The 17,946-nt window shown below is 40.3% G+C and overlaps 1 protein-coding gene across 10 annotated transcripts in view; it reads right to left on the bottom strand.

The window, feature by feature from the left end:
• The window catches only part of FBXW11 (F-box and WD repeat domain containing 11), a 77,226-nt gene that overhangs the window by 27,591 nt on the left and 31,689 nt on the right, over positions 1-17,946 (bottom strand). For all 10 annotated transcript variants that reach the window (XR_015705266.1, XR_015705267.1, XM_087760004.1 and 7 more), the window contains 2 exons: positions 11,425-11,487; positions 10,115-10,340 (listed from right to left, as the gene is read on the bottom strand). Coding sequence is in view for 8 of the 10 variants with exons in the window: in XM_087760004.1 (XP_087616130.1) it covers positions 10,115-10,340; positions 11,425-11,487 (289 nt within the window). In the remaining 2 variants the exon portion in view is untranslated. The remainder of the gene's footprint in view (positions 1-10,114; positions 10,341-11,424; positions 11,488-17,946) is intronic.

Raw genomic sequence — 17,946 nt, 5'->3', positions numbered from 1 at the left:
CTACCTTCTACAGCAACGGAGTGATCTGTGAGTTTGTATACTGATTTGACGACGCTAGCTTTACTGGGTCAAAGAATGAGTTCAGCAACGTCCCACAAGAAAACTCCCAAGTCAAACAACGTTACTCCAAATGAAAGCCCTTTGGCAGTACTTAGAGCACGAGAGTCGCCCAGGTAGATGTAGTTTCTGGGATGTCTAATTGCACCTGCAGCATAAGGTACATTGGTCAACAAGCAACAGTTATTAGCAGACTGGGGAAAAACTGACTTTCATCATGAAGATCCTAGCTACCAGAAGCAGCTTATTGACCCCTGTGATTCTTTTATATCATGGTAGGGTTAGATTTACATATTCAACGCACTCAACTAGCCAGCAGAAGCTCAAATATACCAGAATTGGGGTCCTGCCCATTGGTCCAGGGCTGTGTAAGGCACTGTGCTGCGATATATTATTTCATAAATATCAGTTAGTACTTATCCAAAAGCACTAGGTACTTAAACTGAAGCTGATAGAAAGAATATGCACATCAATAAAGATGATTAATACGGTAAGCTGTCACCACAGATCTGTCAAGACACAAAACAGGTGGAACACTGCACGCATATGCTTATGGTCTTTGCCTAGATCTTCTCTCCTGCTGAGGGTGTTAAATTTAAAAACATGATTGTAGTTGAGTAAAGGTACATACACAGAAACCACTTAGATAATATACTTGCACTAAATTTAAAACAGCAATCAAACTTTTCTTGTTCATATTCCAACTACAGTGTCATTGGTCCCACAAAAAAAAAAAAAAAAAATCACTGGTAAGTCTGTTACTTATTTCAAAGGACCTGCAATTTTGCTTTCCCAAAAAGTCCGCTAAATCAGAGATCTAGAATAGCTTCATTTTCGTGAATAACGTATGCCACTTGGCCAAGCATGAAAAGAATCTTTCAAACTAGGAGATGACAACCTTTTTAATTTTCCACTTTATCTCATGACGGCCTTCTTTAGGCTTCAAATAGTCCCGAAAAAATCAAAGAAACTACTGTTAATTTTTTAAAGAATTAAGAAATTGTGTCCATATAGTCCTCCACTGCATGCTAAATTTGATGTGGCCTTCGTAAAAATGAACAGCAATAGAAAGGAGAAACCAATACATGTAGTTGAAAAGCTTTGTTCATTTCTTCTATGTAATTTATAAAAGTATAAAAAGGCTTTAAAGAACGGTGAAAGCTCCTACAATGTAAATTGGGCTTATACACATTTTTCAATACCAGTCGTAATAACAGATTCAAATAACTGAAACATAACAAGGTCCAAATAACTGGTGGATCTCAAATCTAACCACTTCCAAACCAGCAAACCCTATCCTAGCAATACCATGTCTCAGAGCAGCTTTAAGCTGCACCATAAGAAAATGCCAGGGCATTTAAATACACTGTAAAAGTGGTATTGCAGTCTGCCACATCCCAATCTTTCTAGTAAATAACAACTTCGAGATTCTAAATACTGTTTACTTAGGATATATTTATCTTACTGTGATGTTCTGTGATTTGAAACAGTTCTCAAGGTTTTTGCAGAAAATATAATCATTGCAAGGTCATTTTCAAGAGTTAGTCTAAAATCATGAATCCCTGGGTATCAAGAAGACAAGCTAATTCATTGTGCAAAGGGGAGGACACGGCTAGATACAAATAAAGAAAACAAACGGGCCTGCTGAGTAAGCATTTCTCCGATTTCAAAGGTTACAGGTGTGATCAACAGGCACACATTGTGTTTTAGTGGAAACAGATCTAATGGTTATTTGAGACCTCAGTACAAAATAGTCCTGTTCAACAACATAAGCTCAACCTATACAGAGCAAGTGACTGTCTAGTACACCTATAATGCTGCAATCATACAACACAGTCCTCTACATATTTTCCCAGCACACAGCACATCACGTTTTGAAGAGGAAGAATTTTCTACATAAAGCATTGCAGCTCCCAAAGCAAACAGCGCAGAGGGGATGGCAATTAACCACCGTCATTGCAAACTCTGTATTAGTAGAGCAGTACACTGATGTTCCTGTATAAAAGGTGTTTAAGTCTCCCATTTCATGGCACCATTTTTCTTTCAATAGCCTTTATACAACATCTGAGCTTAGATCACCTTCCTCTCCCTCTCCCGAGTACTACGTCAGCGCGTTCACCATCCTCCCAGCACGCGTACCATAGTTCAGGGCTAAAGGTGTATTAATATTCACCTCACACAGGGATACTTAGTCAAATCAATGGGTAACAGAAGAGACTGTAGTGCTAAGAAATGACAGAAATAACTCAGTTCAACCAGAATCAGGCTACTATGTTTCCAGCTTACTAATTAAATATAAAAATGAACAATTGCAAAGTTTGGAAGAAGTTAGAAGAAACTAAGCATAAACACTGAAGTAGGTTACAGTTAAACCAGCAAACCCAGAAATTATTAAAGAGAGATGTGGACACTCTGATGCCAACCATATTTCTGCAAAACGTGGCAGAATGACAAGAGCACCGACTTTTGGCTTCCAGCTCTCCCAGAGATACAAGGATGCTGTCCTGTCCTTTCCGCATGAAAGGCATTTTTAATCAGTGGTGGCATGGCAGAAGAGCAGAGGCGCACATCAAACTAACCTTCTCAGATGACCTTAATTCCTCTTTGTTAGAAGAAAAACACGCTCCAGCTATGTCTGGGTTCCAAAAAAGCCAGTAGCACAAGATACGCGGATGACAGGCAAATCTTTCAATGTCTGCGCTTTTAAGGTGTAAAATTCTTTACTCGTGCACCTGAAAGACTGCAGGTGAATGAGCAAATGAACGATGCAAAGTTCATCAAAGAAAGTGGCTGTACGGCCAAAGGAACAGCTGGCCTCAGCAGGCACATTTTGGTCAAAAGACCGCTGTTTATCTCTAGTAGTTGTAAAGGTGGGACAGCAGGATCCATGCTGCACAGACACGCACCCATCTACTGGCTGCTTTTCTCATTCTAAAGTCAAGAAGTATAATGTGCACATTGGTATAACTTAGTAAAACAACCATCACACATGTATACTAACGTTCTTAGAATGGGAAAACTTAGTAGTACTTGACTAAAAGCATTTAAGCAAACCATAACTCTGCACTTACTTCAACCATGTATTTAAAGAAAAGTTATGGGACAAAGCAGCCATGCTGGCACTTGAATATATTGCCAACGCCTTGCTTACAGTTTTGAGCAATTTTTGAAATGTAAAGATCATGAACATGTCCGATGTGAAACGCACAATTCCCAATGGAGAAAGCGACAGACAAGTAGAAGATGTTCAAACGATGTTCATGCACAAAATAATATTTTAAAAGTTTATCTGTTACTGCCATCTCCTGGCAACAAACTACATAATTATCCTCCCACAAAAGAGATGAGAACTCCGAGGAGCTGTAAAGTTACCAATAACCAACCTAATAAAAAGGCTACACTGCACAGCATCCTCTGGACTTGACAAGCACGTTGTTCTGTGGTTTTCTGGTGGTGGTGGTTTGGGTTTTTTCTCCCTGTTCTAGAATAGCTGTATCATCTTTCAGAAGACAGTGAACAGGTCAGCTTGGGAGCAGAACTTGAAATGCCTTTCAGAGTTAGGACTACTGCATCACTTGTTTTTCGATAGCAGGCAAGTGTTTTTGAATCAAGTAGAAACACTTTAGGAGTTTCATATGCAGCATACAGCATATTCCATTATTAGAAATCCATATGTTATATTTTAAATCCTTTGTGTGAGTAAGAATGTACATGTCATTTAAGTAGTTTCAGAAGAATTTGCTTTAGGTTACAATTTTGAGACCATAAAAAAAGTTGGATGACAGTCAAGATGGTAGACAGCACACACCAAGGCTTGCTTTCTGTCCTAACACCTTTTAGCACAAGGTAAGCATAGGATTGCTGAAGTCCATGGTTTTATGATCTCCTATTTAGAAATAAATGTGAAGTCTGAGTAATACAATGTGTGTATTCGTCAACTTAATCATGTTCAATTGCTTTTAGTTTTCTTTTCCTTGCGAAATACTATTTTTCAAAAAGATAGTTCTCCAGATTAAATGTAGTTGCACAGAACTGATTAAGAAAAGTGACACACGACAAAGCAGGCACATTTTGCAATTGTTCAGTCTTTCACACAACTGCATTTGAAAGAGCAGTAACAATCCTCTGAAAAACAGTTGTGAAAATCTGGATCCAAAGCTACTTCTCATGCTTCAAGTCTGGAAATGCAATCTGAATGACCAAGGTATCCCCACCAATTCACCCAAAAGCTAAGCCTTTCTTGGAGAGATCAATGTTGCCCTCTTGGAGAGATCATCTCTTGGAGAGATCAATGTTGCCGTTTCTGGCTGTCGACAAGATGATTTGAAGCAGAGGTGAAGAGCTGGCAAACCGCTGCTGAGGCACCAGGAGTCATCAATGCCATTTCCTCAGATAACGAGAGGTACAAAACTCATCGTGCCACCGGAGAGCTGGCACCAGCATCCCCAATCAAAGACTCTCCTCCACTTCGGGAAACGGTGCGACAGACTATGCTCCAGAATGCAAACAGGACTGGGTATTACAACGTGTTTGGTGCCTTACGAGGAGCGGCTGAGGGAGCTGGGGTTGTTTAGTCTGGAGAAGGGGAGGCTGAGGGGAGACATTATCGCTCTCTACAACTACCTGAAAGGAGGCTGCAGCCAGGTGGGGGTCGGTCTCTTCTCCCAAGTCACAAACGGTAGGATGAGAGGAAATGGCCTCAAGTTGCACCAGGAGAGGTTTAGGTTGGATATTAGGAAAAACTTCTTCACCGAAACGGCAGTCAAGCACTGGAACAGGCTGCTCAGGGAGGTTGTTGAGTCCCCATCCCTGGAGGTATTTAAAAGACGGGGAGATGTGGTGCTTAGGGACATGGTTTAGTGGTGGGCTTGGCAGTGCTAGGTTAACGGCTGGACTTGATGATCTCAAAAGTCTTTTCCAACCCAAACAATGCTATGATTCTATGTGCAGAACTCAGAAGTATCAGGCCAAGACCCAGGTCCTTCTCAAAATCCAATTAAAAAAAAAAAAAATCATTTCACTTTAACATACATGCCAAGCATTTAGAGACAGGGCTAGAACACAGTTCCTAAGGAGAATAAATCTCCAAATAAACTCAAAGTACAAGGAAAATCTTCCTTCCTAAGGTGACTTTTGTTTTCTACAGGTTAGAATGTTCTTGAGAAGATTTAGACGTGACTGGCTATCTACAGAAGGATGTCTTATGGAACTACCAGACCACGTGTTTGAAGAGACAAAACCCCAGTGACAAGTGCTCAGCTTGTTTTTATTCACTTCACTAACCCAAGGCTTTTTCAGACTCTTGCTTGTGGTGTAATCCTAGTACCAAACGCTCATTAATGTTTAACTGAACTAAACCGAGGTCTTCAATAAAAGCTAACTGCAATCAGCTACCACATCTCCACAACAGTGATAACATACACACGTATGCATATCAATCTGGGACTGTACGCTTTTAACACATACAGCCTGTTCATTATGAAGGCAATATTTCATTGAGTTTTAAGGATCAGCTGTAAATTGCTAGGCAGAAGCCCTTTATTAAGATGCATGATTTTCACAATTCTGTATAACACTGGTCACAGTTAAAAACAGATTTTTCAAAGTCAGAAATTCAAGTGTTTTCTGATGTTCAAATACAACAATCTCATCTTCTATGAATACACAGAGCCTTGAAAGTTGCACACTGAGCTCCAATATACAAATGCTTTTCTTTGTCTCCAAGTCTGTTCTTAAGATTTTTATTGCTTGCAAAAGTGCACAGATTTAAATTGTTCACATTAAAAAAAGACGTCAAGTAAAATATTTACCCTAATTAACATAGTAGGAACAGGTCCAAAGCACAGATACTTAGACAGGCCCACTATAATTATTTCAGACCACATGCAGGACTAAGTTTAAGACGTGAAGGCCTGAAATAGCTGCATATACCTATTTTACATTAAAAGACAGTGAACATTTAGGTTTATAAACAGTTTCTGAACTAGGTACTAAACCCTATCAATTTTATTTAGTAAAATGCATCTAGCATTTATTGGTATGCTTTTCAAAGAAAAGCATTACTCCCAACTCTTTTGCCTCTACAAGAGTTCTGCAGTTTTATAGAAAATGGTGAAAAATTACAGCTGTTGTTGATTATAGGTACCAAGTGAAGGTTCGGTTGAATTTCAATAATAAATTAAAACCATTAAAATCCACAGGGATTTCAAAGCTCAATGTGTAAATATCACTTTGTATGGAAATGAAACCCAAATGTGGGATGTCAACTCTATAAAACTGATTACCATTAGATACGAAGCAGTCACTTAGATCATGCAACTGCACAGGCTTTTATTATTTTAGAAACAAATTTCAAAAGAAGCCTGGCAGGGTTTTACTTGCCTGACACAGCATACTGTTCTCTTACAGTTTTAACACACAAAACAGATATGGAAGGGACTTTCTTTCCTCATCAAGAGTGACGAGGCAGTGCTCAAGCGTCAAAGTTGTAATTCATTTAAGGAAAGGGCACAATTTGGATGAGACCATGCAAGTAACATTATCATCTTAAAGATAATTACGAGACTCAAAAGCGCAGAGGTGACATAAGTTATTCTCGCAATTATGCTGTCCATTATACACCGCTGTCTTTTGAGAGTTGTTTTTGACATGCTAGAGGAAACACCATTGGCAGATGTGGAAAAATAATGAGTATAGGCTTCTGAGCCCCTTGATGAATGGGACTTGCAATTGCTGATACAACTATACGCCACACAGCTATAGCTGATACAACTAGTCATACGCCACGATGGTGATTTGTCGTAAGGGAAAGAGCCCAACCACAGCCCAACTTGTAAGAACAGGCGCTGCAGACTAAACATTCTGCCACCGCTTAACAGAAAAGCACACCAGAATTATCACTTTTTTCCACTGAAGCCAAGGGAAGCCAGATACAACAAACTTTTTCCATTTTTCCTGCATTCTCACAGGTGTAAAATCAGTAGGGACAGTAGCAAGCAAAAACTATTTCCATTTAAAACAAAGGAATTTTACTTCTTTAAGACAAGTGAAACTATCTTTTAAAAGGTAGTACTTTACTGTTATATTTTAACATGATGTTAGTCCAATGCAGGATTAATTTCAATCAACTCAGATTAAGTTCTTGGGTACATTTATACAGACATTCTTCAAACACCACATTACCTTTAAGAAAGGCTGAGTATGGGAACAGTTCCCAGTATTTACATCTTCAAATGCAACAAAAGTTGTAAATATAAATATATATTTATATATACGAATGTGGTATAAATAAGTGTCAGCTTATGCAGCTCCCAAAAATTTCTTACAAATAAATATATAATAAGAATGAACTGTATATCTCCATGGTATCAGCCCTGAGGTATACAATAAAAGCAAACAAAATAAAATTATAATTAAAGCTCATACTTAGAATCATAGAATCATTAAGGTTGGAAAAAACCTTTAGGATCATCAAGTCCAACCGTTAACCTATCACTGCCAAGTCCACCACTAAACCATGTCCCTAAGCACCACGTCTACACGTCCTTTAAATAACCTCCAGGGATGAAGACTCAACCCCTGCCCTGGGCAGCCTGTGCCAGGGCCTGACAGCCCTTTCAGTGAAGAAGTTTTTCCTAATATCCAACCTAAACCTCTCCTGGTGCAACTTGAGGCCATTTCCTCTCATCCTACCGTTTGTGACTTGGGAGAAGAGGCCGACCCCCACCTGGCTGCAGCCTCCTTTCAGGCAGTTGTAGAGAGCAATAAGGTCTCCCCTCAGCCTCCTCTTCTCCAAACTAAACAACCCCGGTTCCCTCAGCCGCTCCTCACAAGACTTGTGCTCCAGACCCTTCACCAACTTGGTTGCCCTCCTCTGGCCACACTCCAGCACCTCGATGTCCTTCTTGTAGTGAGGGGCCCAACACTGAACACAGTACTCGAGGTGCGGCCTCACCAGTGCCCAGTACAGGGGCACTATCACCTCCCTGGTCCTGCTGGCCACACTATTCCTGATACAGGCCAGGATGCCATTGGCCCTCTTGGCCACCTGGGCACACTGCTGGCTCATGTTCAGGCGGCTGTCAACCAACACCCCCAGGTCCTTTTCTGCCAGGCAGCTCTCCAGCCACTCCTCCCCCAGCCTGTAGCCTTGCACGGGGCTGTTGTGACCCAAGTGCAGGACCCAGCACTGAGCCTTGTTGAACCTCATACAGTTGGCCCCGGCCCAACGACCCAGCCTGTCCAGGTCCCTCTGCAGGGCCTTCCTACCCTCCAGCAGATCAACACTTCCACCCAACTTGGTGTCATCTGCAAACTTACTGAGGGTGCACTCGATCCCCTCATCCAGATCATCAATAAGGATATTGAACAGGACCGGCCCCAGCACTGAGCCCTGAGGAACACCACTCGTGACTGGCCGCCAACTGGATTTGACTCCATTATGTGCTCCATACATGCACAGCATGACCGTGACTGTCTATTTCACTTTATTTTTTAGTTAATCCCAGATACTCCCTAGAGAAATCGAAATTCAGTATTTTGAAAACAAGCTGGAAGAAACATCCACACTACCTAAAGGAGGCAGCTCTCCAGTCAGAATGAGCAGCACATTTTTGTGTGTGTGGCCAGACAAGCTGTTTTCTATAAAATAACTTCCGTGAAACTGAGGTGTGGGGGGAAAAGGACACTCCCTCCCTTTCATAGCCCTCTTTCACACTTTTAAGCCTGTTTAAGAAAATAGAGCACATACGAGATTCCTTATCACATGTCCTACCCCATGTTCTTCATTCCCCTCCCAACTACTAAGAAGTTCATTTCAACCATGCTTGACAAATGAGCCAAAATCCCCCCATCACCTCCAAAAGTTGAATTCCTCCAGGTTTTGTGAAAATATAGCAGCTCTACAGAGAACAGAAACCCATAACAGCAAGCAGCATTCTGTCACAGATACGAGGAAAGCCCATACACACGAGACCACCTAAGCACACCAACGTCTACAAAAGCTTCAGAGCTTGTAAAATGACCAACCCTTAAAGGAACTTTACTTCAGTGGTCCCTGTACTCAGAAAATTACCAGTTTCCAATTCCCTTTACAATTTGTATTGTCTCCTCATCCGCCCTCAGCACTCACTGTCGTGTCTTGGACTTCTTGGGATAACTTCCACAGACTACTCACCACAGGTGTGAATCTGTGCTATTATACCGCCAGTGGCAAACAGAACATTTTGACCACTTATTTCACGCTTATTTCCCACTCTGGAAACGATGTCCACACATTTACCTTTCAAAGAATCAAATTAATCATCCGGCCCAGCAGCAAAAATGTAGGGATACAATTCCTTCCAGAAATTAGTGGAAAAACATATACAACTTACCAAAAGATTGAAAGCTAAAGATTTTACATACCTAGTTATTACTGCTCCATATTTTTTTTGAAGAAATGCATATAGCAAGCTAAGAACAGATTTCATATTTGAACTATTGATACAGGTTTACACTGATTGGTGGCAGAAGAGGTTCAGAGCAACTGATGGAAGGAATCACGGCTGGACTACTCAAAAATCCACAAGTGCTTTTGCTCGAGTCAGCAACAAGACTAGACAAACTAGATTCACTCATCTAAGCAGGCAGCTTTTTATTTAAGATTCGGGAATCTTAGAACAAAACTAAAATGTAATAAGACTTCACAAATGAGAAAAGCTCTATAGTATTTTCTATACTTATAGGGTTTGTATGAAAAAGGAATTTAGACTAGAGCTTGCACAGATACAACTTCTACGAGAACTCAGTTCCAGTTTAAGCACAAACTATTCTTCAGGATATGCTACTCACAGCTACTTTTACATGGAACAACACTGGCATCCAGTGGCCAATTCAATTAATCACAGAAGTGAATGACTTCAGCTGCCCTCCTGCACTTCTTTTGACTAGGAAGCATCACTTTATTTATACGAGACAATCAATCTGGAGGATGTTCCGAAAAGTTCGCACACACTCCAAGTATTAAACAAAAACAGTATTTATAAATGCACCTCTCGTAAAATAAATATTAATTTACCTGGTAACGCAGTGATGAAGTCCCGTTGTAACATGGGCTTCAAGTAAGAGTTAATATGTCCATGCTGATAGTGACACATTCGTGAAATAAGGTGTTCCACAAATTCAACTTGATCTGATTCAGACCACTGGTCAAAATATTTAATACACAAGTCTTTTTCCTTTTCGTAGTTTCCTTCTGATGGTCTTTTTCTTGAGACAATCACAGATGAAGTTCCATTACTTATCTGTTTTTAGAAAAGGAGTATGAGTATTTAAATACAAACAAGAATAGGAACAGCTTTACAAGAACTCTCTCTAGGAAGAAAATATGAGAAGATGCAAAGAAATAATCAACAGAATTAAATTTTAAAATACATTCTTAAAGCCATGAGTTACACCATACAAATTTCATCTTTTATAGATAAAGATGAATTAAAGGACCTTGCTCATAATTAGAAGTTACTTCTTACACTGAAAGACTTCAATACCCTTACACCTCTTACCATTTAGACAGCAAGAAACTTAATTCTTCTTAGAACAAACTTTTCCAGACTAAACCAGTGGTTTCTGCTGCATATTGCAGTTTGCCTCTACTGCACACTGCAGCCTGCCCACACAAATGATTTACACAGGTTCCAGCAGTTAAAATAATACACATTTAGATATATACTACAGTTGGGTATTAATACTCTAATTAACACAAAAATTCAAGACCCTCATGTCGGCATTGAACTGCTTGTCCATAGAATGAAAACGCAGAATTATGTGATGTCAGGGGCTTGTCAGTGTTTGGGACATCCACATAAAAACATCATTAAAATCCTGGATGCTTTAGCTCCAAATAAGGGTGCTACAAGGACACCACCCCAAGACTTACTGCTAATTAGTAAACAGAACCAAAGATTGATGCCAGGCTCTTCTGAGCCCTTCAGGAGACCAAAAGGGCTGCTGGGGAACAACTGTCAGCTCTCTGAAATATTCCCAAACTTCTTCAAAGCAAATTGGTTGCAACTCCTCGCCATGTACATGTATTCAATTTTTCCTTTTAAATGACAGTCATGTGCTTAGAAAGATTGAACTGTATTCCCAAATATCCTTTGATGCAGAATTGTCCTTTCAAGGTCAACACAAACTACAAAATCTGAGATGATCTAGCGATTTCTCAAGTATTATTCATCGGCGTCATCCTTCACTTGAAGGCTGAGCTAATTTTAGGATGATACAGTCAACTACATACAAGGATGATTATGCAGATGCAATATTTTGAAGTTTCTCAAAAGCAGGAACATATAAAAACATTCCAACTCTCTACACGAATGTTAGTCCTACCTGCCATAGGGTATTTTTCTTTGGAGACTCATCTTCATTCTGATCCTCCATTACTGACGTGTTCTAGGAAAAAAAAAAAAAATAATGACTTCAATTTTTCATTCTATGGCAATTCCTTGCTCTACAAGCATTATGAAAAAGCAAATCAATTGAACAGATAAAATTTATTTTCCCAGTGAACAGAATTATCAAAGATTTCTGGCCACAAAACCTGGGTATTATAAATAAATTCCCTTTTCAAACTGACATATTTATCAATTCCATTTACTGTAAAGATAACTCCCCAACCCCTCTTCAATTTCCTTTGACAGGTTTTCATGCAGCCTTTCAAGACTTTTCTCACTGGGAAATAAATTCACTTTCATCCTACTCAAGCCAAAGTAATTAAACCTGTCAAAGTAATCAACTAGCACTTTCTGCCAAAGTTAAATTGCATACGTCTAGTTGGGGGGGGGGGGGGGGGGGGGGAAGGGGGAATCACTATACGCTCTTACATGCAACAGAATATGATTTTTTTTTCAGCTCTAGCTTACCACAAGGAGGAGGGACTGTTCTCTGCAGAACGTTGCTGTAATTCACTGCCACAGTCTGCATCCTATAACCCTTGGCAATCACCACCTTTCTTCACCCTGACTTAATTACAGTGTTCTCCCCACATCTTAACTGCTCCTCCCTACTGTTTTCTTCCCTTCTGTTCAAGAACGAGACGTAAGAATTTCTATAAACATTCAGCTGCAAATGTTTCTTCTCGAGCTTACCTTAGTTTTTCAAAATCTTTCACTCATTTCTTCCCTTTTTGTTTTTTAATTATCTGCTCCCTTTTACTGTCTATACCACAACTACCATTTATTTCTACCTACTCATTGGTACCCCACACCTAGGCAATTACTCCTCATTTAGCTTCCCCATTATTCATGCCCAGGAGACACTGGCTAACTGGCAGAGGGCCATCATGAAAAACTGAATGTCTTAAAACATTGTCTGTATTTATTTCAGCCTTCTTCCCCTCTATCAGCTGTCTCAGCAGAAAGAGGAACAACGCACTCAAGTAAAACACATGATGGAATAAGTCACCCAACTCCTTTACTCTTGCCATCACAGATTATGGATTAACCCCTTAGCAACTTCATCCAACCCCCATTCCAAACACAATTCCACCTCAAAAGCATTCACCGCTTCATCTCCTCCTCTTTCTTGCATAAGGGATGTACTGCACCAAAAACAGAAAACTTGAAAAATTAACAGTGCCTATAGGCGAGCCTTCCTCCACCCGCTGACTACGGTGCTTTGTCTGAAGTTTACCTTGAACCCTTTGCTGCCTTGCAGTTAGGTATGAAAAAACATGCAAGGCACAGATGAAAGATTACATTATGAAAACTATGTCCATTGGGTGATGGGAAAACTCAAATCTATCTGGTTATGGCACACGTAACAACGACAAATACAAGCCCAGGAGATGGCTAGTGAGGAATGTAAAAATGGACAAAGGCAGTAAAGGTTTTTCATTACTCCACAGATCCATATATTTTAGTGTTTCTAGACATACACAGAATGGTGACACTGGAAAAGTAAACCACCTTTTCCACATTTTCAAAATTATAGTCTCTGGAGGGCCATTCCAGTTATTCACAACTACACACTGTTCATAACCAGCGCTACCACTGATGTGCCCACCATGTGCGAACGATGCTCTCCCACCGGCACGGTGCCACAAGAGGGAGCACAAATCAGCCGTAGATGTACTGGTACCCAGCTGGCCCACACCAGCAAACATTGCTCCAGGGAATTACGCAGGGCTTTTTTATTTTATTTTAAATTTGAATGTGTAGAAACGCTCATTACAGTGATTATATGTTGTTAACAGTGTTTTCAATTACTATGTGCTTAAACGAGTAAGGAACATCTCGTCCCCTTTTGTGGTTGAAGGATAAATACATGCATTGATCCTGTGAGCTAAGAGCAAGGAACAGGAACTCTCACTGAGAATATCAAACCTGGATGGCTTGGGTCAGAATATTCAGCAGAAATCCCACATTACATCAGTTTAGCCCCAACCTAACTTTCCTTTCGTAGGTCACAGCAAGACACTGCCATTGCTTTCTTTTGCTTCTTTATTGGGAAATGTCTCAGAGATCATTGCTAACTCCCTGGGATGCAAGCTAAGACCTGTCTCCTAAATGTTAAGTCTTTTCATTCTAGGAACATATAATAAAACTATAGCAGACCAGCACTGTAACGCAAAGTGTGCAGGAACACAAACTGCACCAAAACGATCAGACTTCCACACTAGGCTATTGATTGCAGAGCAAGTTTTTGTCTTCGGTGTGCACCTAACTCAATTCTACTGTGCCCCTGCTGCTGCCTAGGTGAAAAAAACCGGGCAACACACTTGAAGGAGATGCTGCTTCCTTGGCATGTGCACAGACACAAGGGAGAAGTAGGACAACTGCATTTCTCCTGCCCCTTTCCACTTGCCCCTTTTCCTTCAGCGCATCAGAGCACAGCCTCGGCTAAGAGGGCAGCGTCTTAGATCCACAAATGGGCAACCTGGCACATGCAGTACTGCTGCTGAAAGATATCTCCATGACCTCTCAACATCTGGGCCATGAATCTAAGGGCAGACTACATGGACTGATTTTTTAGGCTGGAAATTTAACACTGTATTTATCTATTTAATTGGGAAGTAGGTAGTGGTGTTAATTTAATGGTATCTACTACAGTGTTTATTGTTTTTTCTCTCTCTTCCCCTCTTAAACTCACTCCACATTTTCTTACTGTATTTTAGAGCTTGAGGGTTCTTTCTACTTCCAAATATATAGCTTGTTTTCCCTATTGTATCTTCTCTTCCTAATAAATTCTCTCTACTTCCGTCTTAAACACTTAATTTTGGGGGTTATTCCCCAGATCACATGCATCCTAACTCAATGGATTTTTACACATTGTACACAGACTCTAATGTGTCTCTAAAGCACTTAAGCTTACTAACTGAAGACTAAAAGATAACTGGGTGGATCCTGTCCTGTTGTCTAGAAGAAGCAATTAGACAACTCTCATCTGTCCTGTACATCCACAGCACTTGGCAAAAGAAGGATTTCAAAACTCCTAACAGCTGGTGTCACTACCCCTTGCTCAGGAGGGCCTCCAGCTCTTGTGCAAGAAGGAAGATAGGCATCTACAAGTTCAACTCTTCCCTTCATCACGCTGTTCCCTCCTCTCAACCTGTACCTTGTTGTTCACCCCACCCACCCTCTACATAAAGCTACCATGCTGGCCGCCTCTGCACTTTTCCCAAGCAGCTTTAAAGTGGATTTAACACAGACTCCACTCTGTTTCCCTGCAGCTCTGCTGCTGAACAGCATCAAGACCCGGTGCAAACGATGACCTCTCATTCAGTTACTCTGGCAAGGCCATGAGTCCCTGCAATACAACTGAGCTGCACTTGCAGACTCTGAACAGGCTTGATTTTTTTACCCCCGCAACCACAAGAGCCTAGCAGCTTCTCACAGCGGAAGCGTAGCTTCTAAATATTGTCAATTAATCCTGTTTATAAGTTCATTTTTTCCAGAAATTCTTGTTAAGTTGCTCACAGCTCTTGCAAAAGTAGAACAATATTTCTAACCAGCTGTCATTCCTTAATTAGTCAGCCTGGAATAAGCACTCTCCATCCCCTACTGGGAATGGCAGCAACAGCAAAGTGATAACAATGGGTCTAAGCATAGATGTCTTCCGTCGCCTTATAGTTGTTATAACTCAACTGAATAAAGTTACACTGAAGAAAGCCTCTGTCTTTATTTTCACTACTGGTAAAACCAGCAACGGCAGTAAAATTTACAAATTGCTCTACAAGCTGTAGAATTTTAAAAGTTTGTTTCCTGAAGATTTGCATCCCATATTCCTCACCTCATTCTGCAGTAACTTCAAGCTTTCCTTAGTCTTCCTACTCCACAATACTTCAAGTCTTTGGGATTTCTATGAGATGCAGATGAACAGGGCAAATAGGTTCAAAAGTTACTTGGGGAGAAAGAGGTACTGACAAGCAGCATAATTACATAAAGCTCATTTCCTCTCCAGATTATGAAAAGCTTCCAAAATAAAAATAACCATGAATGATCCCCAAAGGCAAAAAATTTTGCAGGTAGTATAAAACGTCATAAATAACAGTTTCTATTAAGACCCTTAGATGCCTGGTAGCAACTAAAACTGGCATCTCAAGCGTAATAGTTCCACATATGTGTGACTGTATGACATCAGGTGCAAAAGCACCTAAGTTTTTCTGTTGATGAATGGCACTCAGCCTGCAAGGCTCATCTCACTCATGAGATATACAAAAAAAAAAGCTGCATCTTTTCTAACAGAAATCTGTCAAACCTGTACAGGCTAACTGGATTTCTACCAGATTTGTGTTAGCTACAGGCAGGTAACGCTTAGGTTTGCACCATGCTCCAGGACTTGGGAGTGCCTTTAGTCACTTAATTGAAGAGAAACGGCATGGTGCAGCTTTGTTCTTTAACCCAGTTTTAGTTCCAGTATCGAGAGAGCAATTATAGAAGTGATAGCAGTAATCCTGGGAACTGGGACAAGACACTCAAGTAGCAGCAGTAGTACCTAGCAAGGCAGACAACATTGCTATGTTTCTTCAATGAGAAACTTTTCCCTACCAAAGAACGGATTCACAGGCTTCAAAGGATGGATGGACAAAACTAGACAATAGCTGTGTTATCTTGAAAAAAAGAATAGCAGTCTTCAATCATTATCTTTTCGGCTATAATGAAAGGGAGAGCGACAGAGAACAAGAACCTCTATTACCCACTACCCGTGAGACTACACCAGTAATTCTGATCCGAGTTAACGATCAAGCTAAGTCTTTAAAAATCTCATTTTTGAGGAAATTCCCACTCACTGGAAAAGACACCAGGAAATTTCAGTTAAAATTACAAAACAAGCAAAACTAATCAAAACAGTTCAGCTAAACAGGCTCTGATCTCCTTTAGCAAACCACATCTACATCTGACTTCAGAGAAGTTGAAGAAACAGTAAAAAAATAACTAATACATACTTGGATAGCTTGAAGTCAAACACAGCAGATTAAGCTCGAGCTCTGTGTAGTCAGATTGCCTTCTGAAACCAGCTCTGCCAGCACAAGGACTGCTGAAGGTATTAATTACACATTCACCCAGAGGAGGAGAGGAATCCACCATCCTATGTGACAGCTGGACCACATCAATAAGGAAGAAAGCTGGGTAACCGTCCTTATCATCCAAAAGTGATGAGCATGTGTCCCTCATGGCTTCCTGCTTTTAATATAGCCAGAAAACCCTGAATGGTTTAAAGCATTTCAAAATGAATGCAAGCCTCTCCTTAGGATGTAATGGTCACCATTTTCTAATCCAGGAACCTGTTAAACAGTGTTTATTAACAACATCTTGATACTTGATCGGGGATAGGAGGGGATTTTCTTCTTTTAACTACTGAGAGACTCTTAATAAAAATAAACCGCAGCACAAACGCGAAACAAAGCTGGAGATCCACTAACTTAAATTGCACAAGATGTGAATCAACTCTTCTCACAGCAAGGACCAAATCCCTTACTTATCACATCCCTCAAAATCTGTATGTACCAGTCTGCAAAGAAACACAAAAATACTACAGCGCTTCCAAATGCCAGGTCAGAAATAGGCGGTCACTGGCAGAGCGTGCTTACCCTAACCGCTGCAAAGATTCATGACTTCCAGAAAACTTCTTCAGAAGCATAGCCATGGGCTATACACAGAGGAACGACATAAAAGATTCCCCTACCAAGGGAGTAAGCATAAAAAGGTATGGACAGTTATTCAAATCTGGGCAATAAAGATATTTGTCTTCACAAAGACGACAGTACCAGCAACAACATACCTCCAGCTATGGGTTTAACCTCACTCATGTTGCCTACAGAAATCGGTTCCTTACAATATTTCTCCATTAATTATGTAACAAGATAAAGTACACTTTTTTTTTTTTTTAAAAATACATTTAGTGAGATGATCATACCGGGGGGGGGGGGGGAACAAACCTTGAGAAAAGTAGAAAATAGAGCCCACGGCCAAATGATTTTACAAATAAGGAGTTTCTGAAAATATTTGATGGTAGATAAACTCAATCCACTGTCCACAGTCACTATAAAGCACTTTGAAAACAAAGCTTTAAGATTCATCAAGTTAAACTTGATTTAGTTTTAGGTAGTCCTGAGAAGAGCAGGGACTTGAACTCGATGATCCTTACGGATCCCTTCCAACCTGAGATATTCTATGCTTCTCGCTTGAATGTTAACTCTGCTGACCATGGACATGTCTATATTTGACATCTGTATTAGTAACTGCTTGTTTCAGCTTAAATTAAACTATTTATGTAAGCACTAGGGATCTGCACAAATTAAGCTCAATACGCTTCATTTCTTACCTAGCTAGCTATTCTCCCAGTTACCAGGTTTTATTTTAGTGTAGTTATTGCTGGAAGTTCAAACAAAAATATACTTGAAATACTAAA

Source organism: Nipponia nippon, unplaced genomic scaffold (assembly GCF_047370975.1).
Source record: "Nipponia nippon isolate SJK-2023a ecotype South Korea unplaced genomic scaffold, ASM4737097v1 scaffold_21, whole genome shotgun sequence".
NCBI lineage: Eukaryota > Metazoa > Chordata > Aves > Pelecaniformes > Threskiornithidae > Nipponia > Nipponia nippon.
This window is presented reverse-complemented; position numbering and strand designations above follow the sequence as displayed.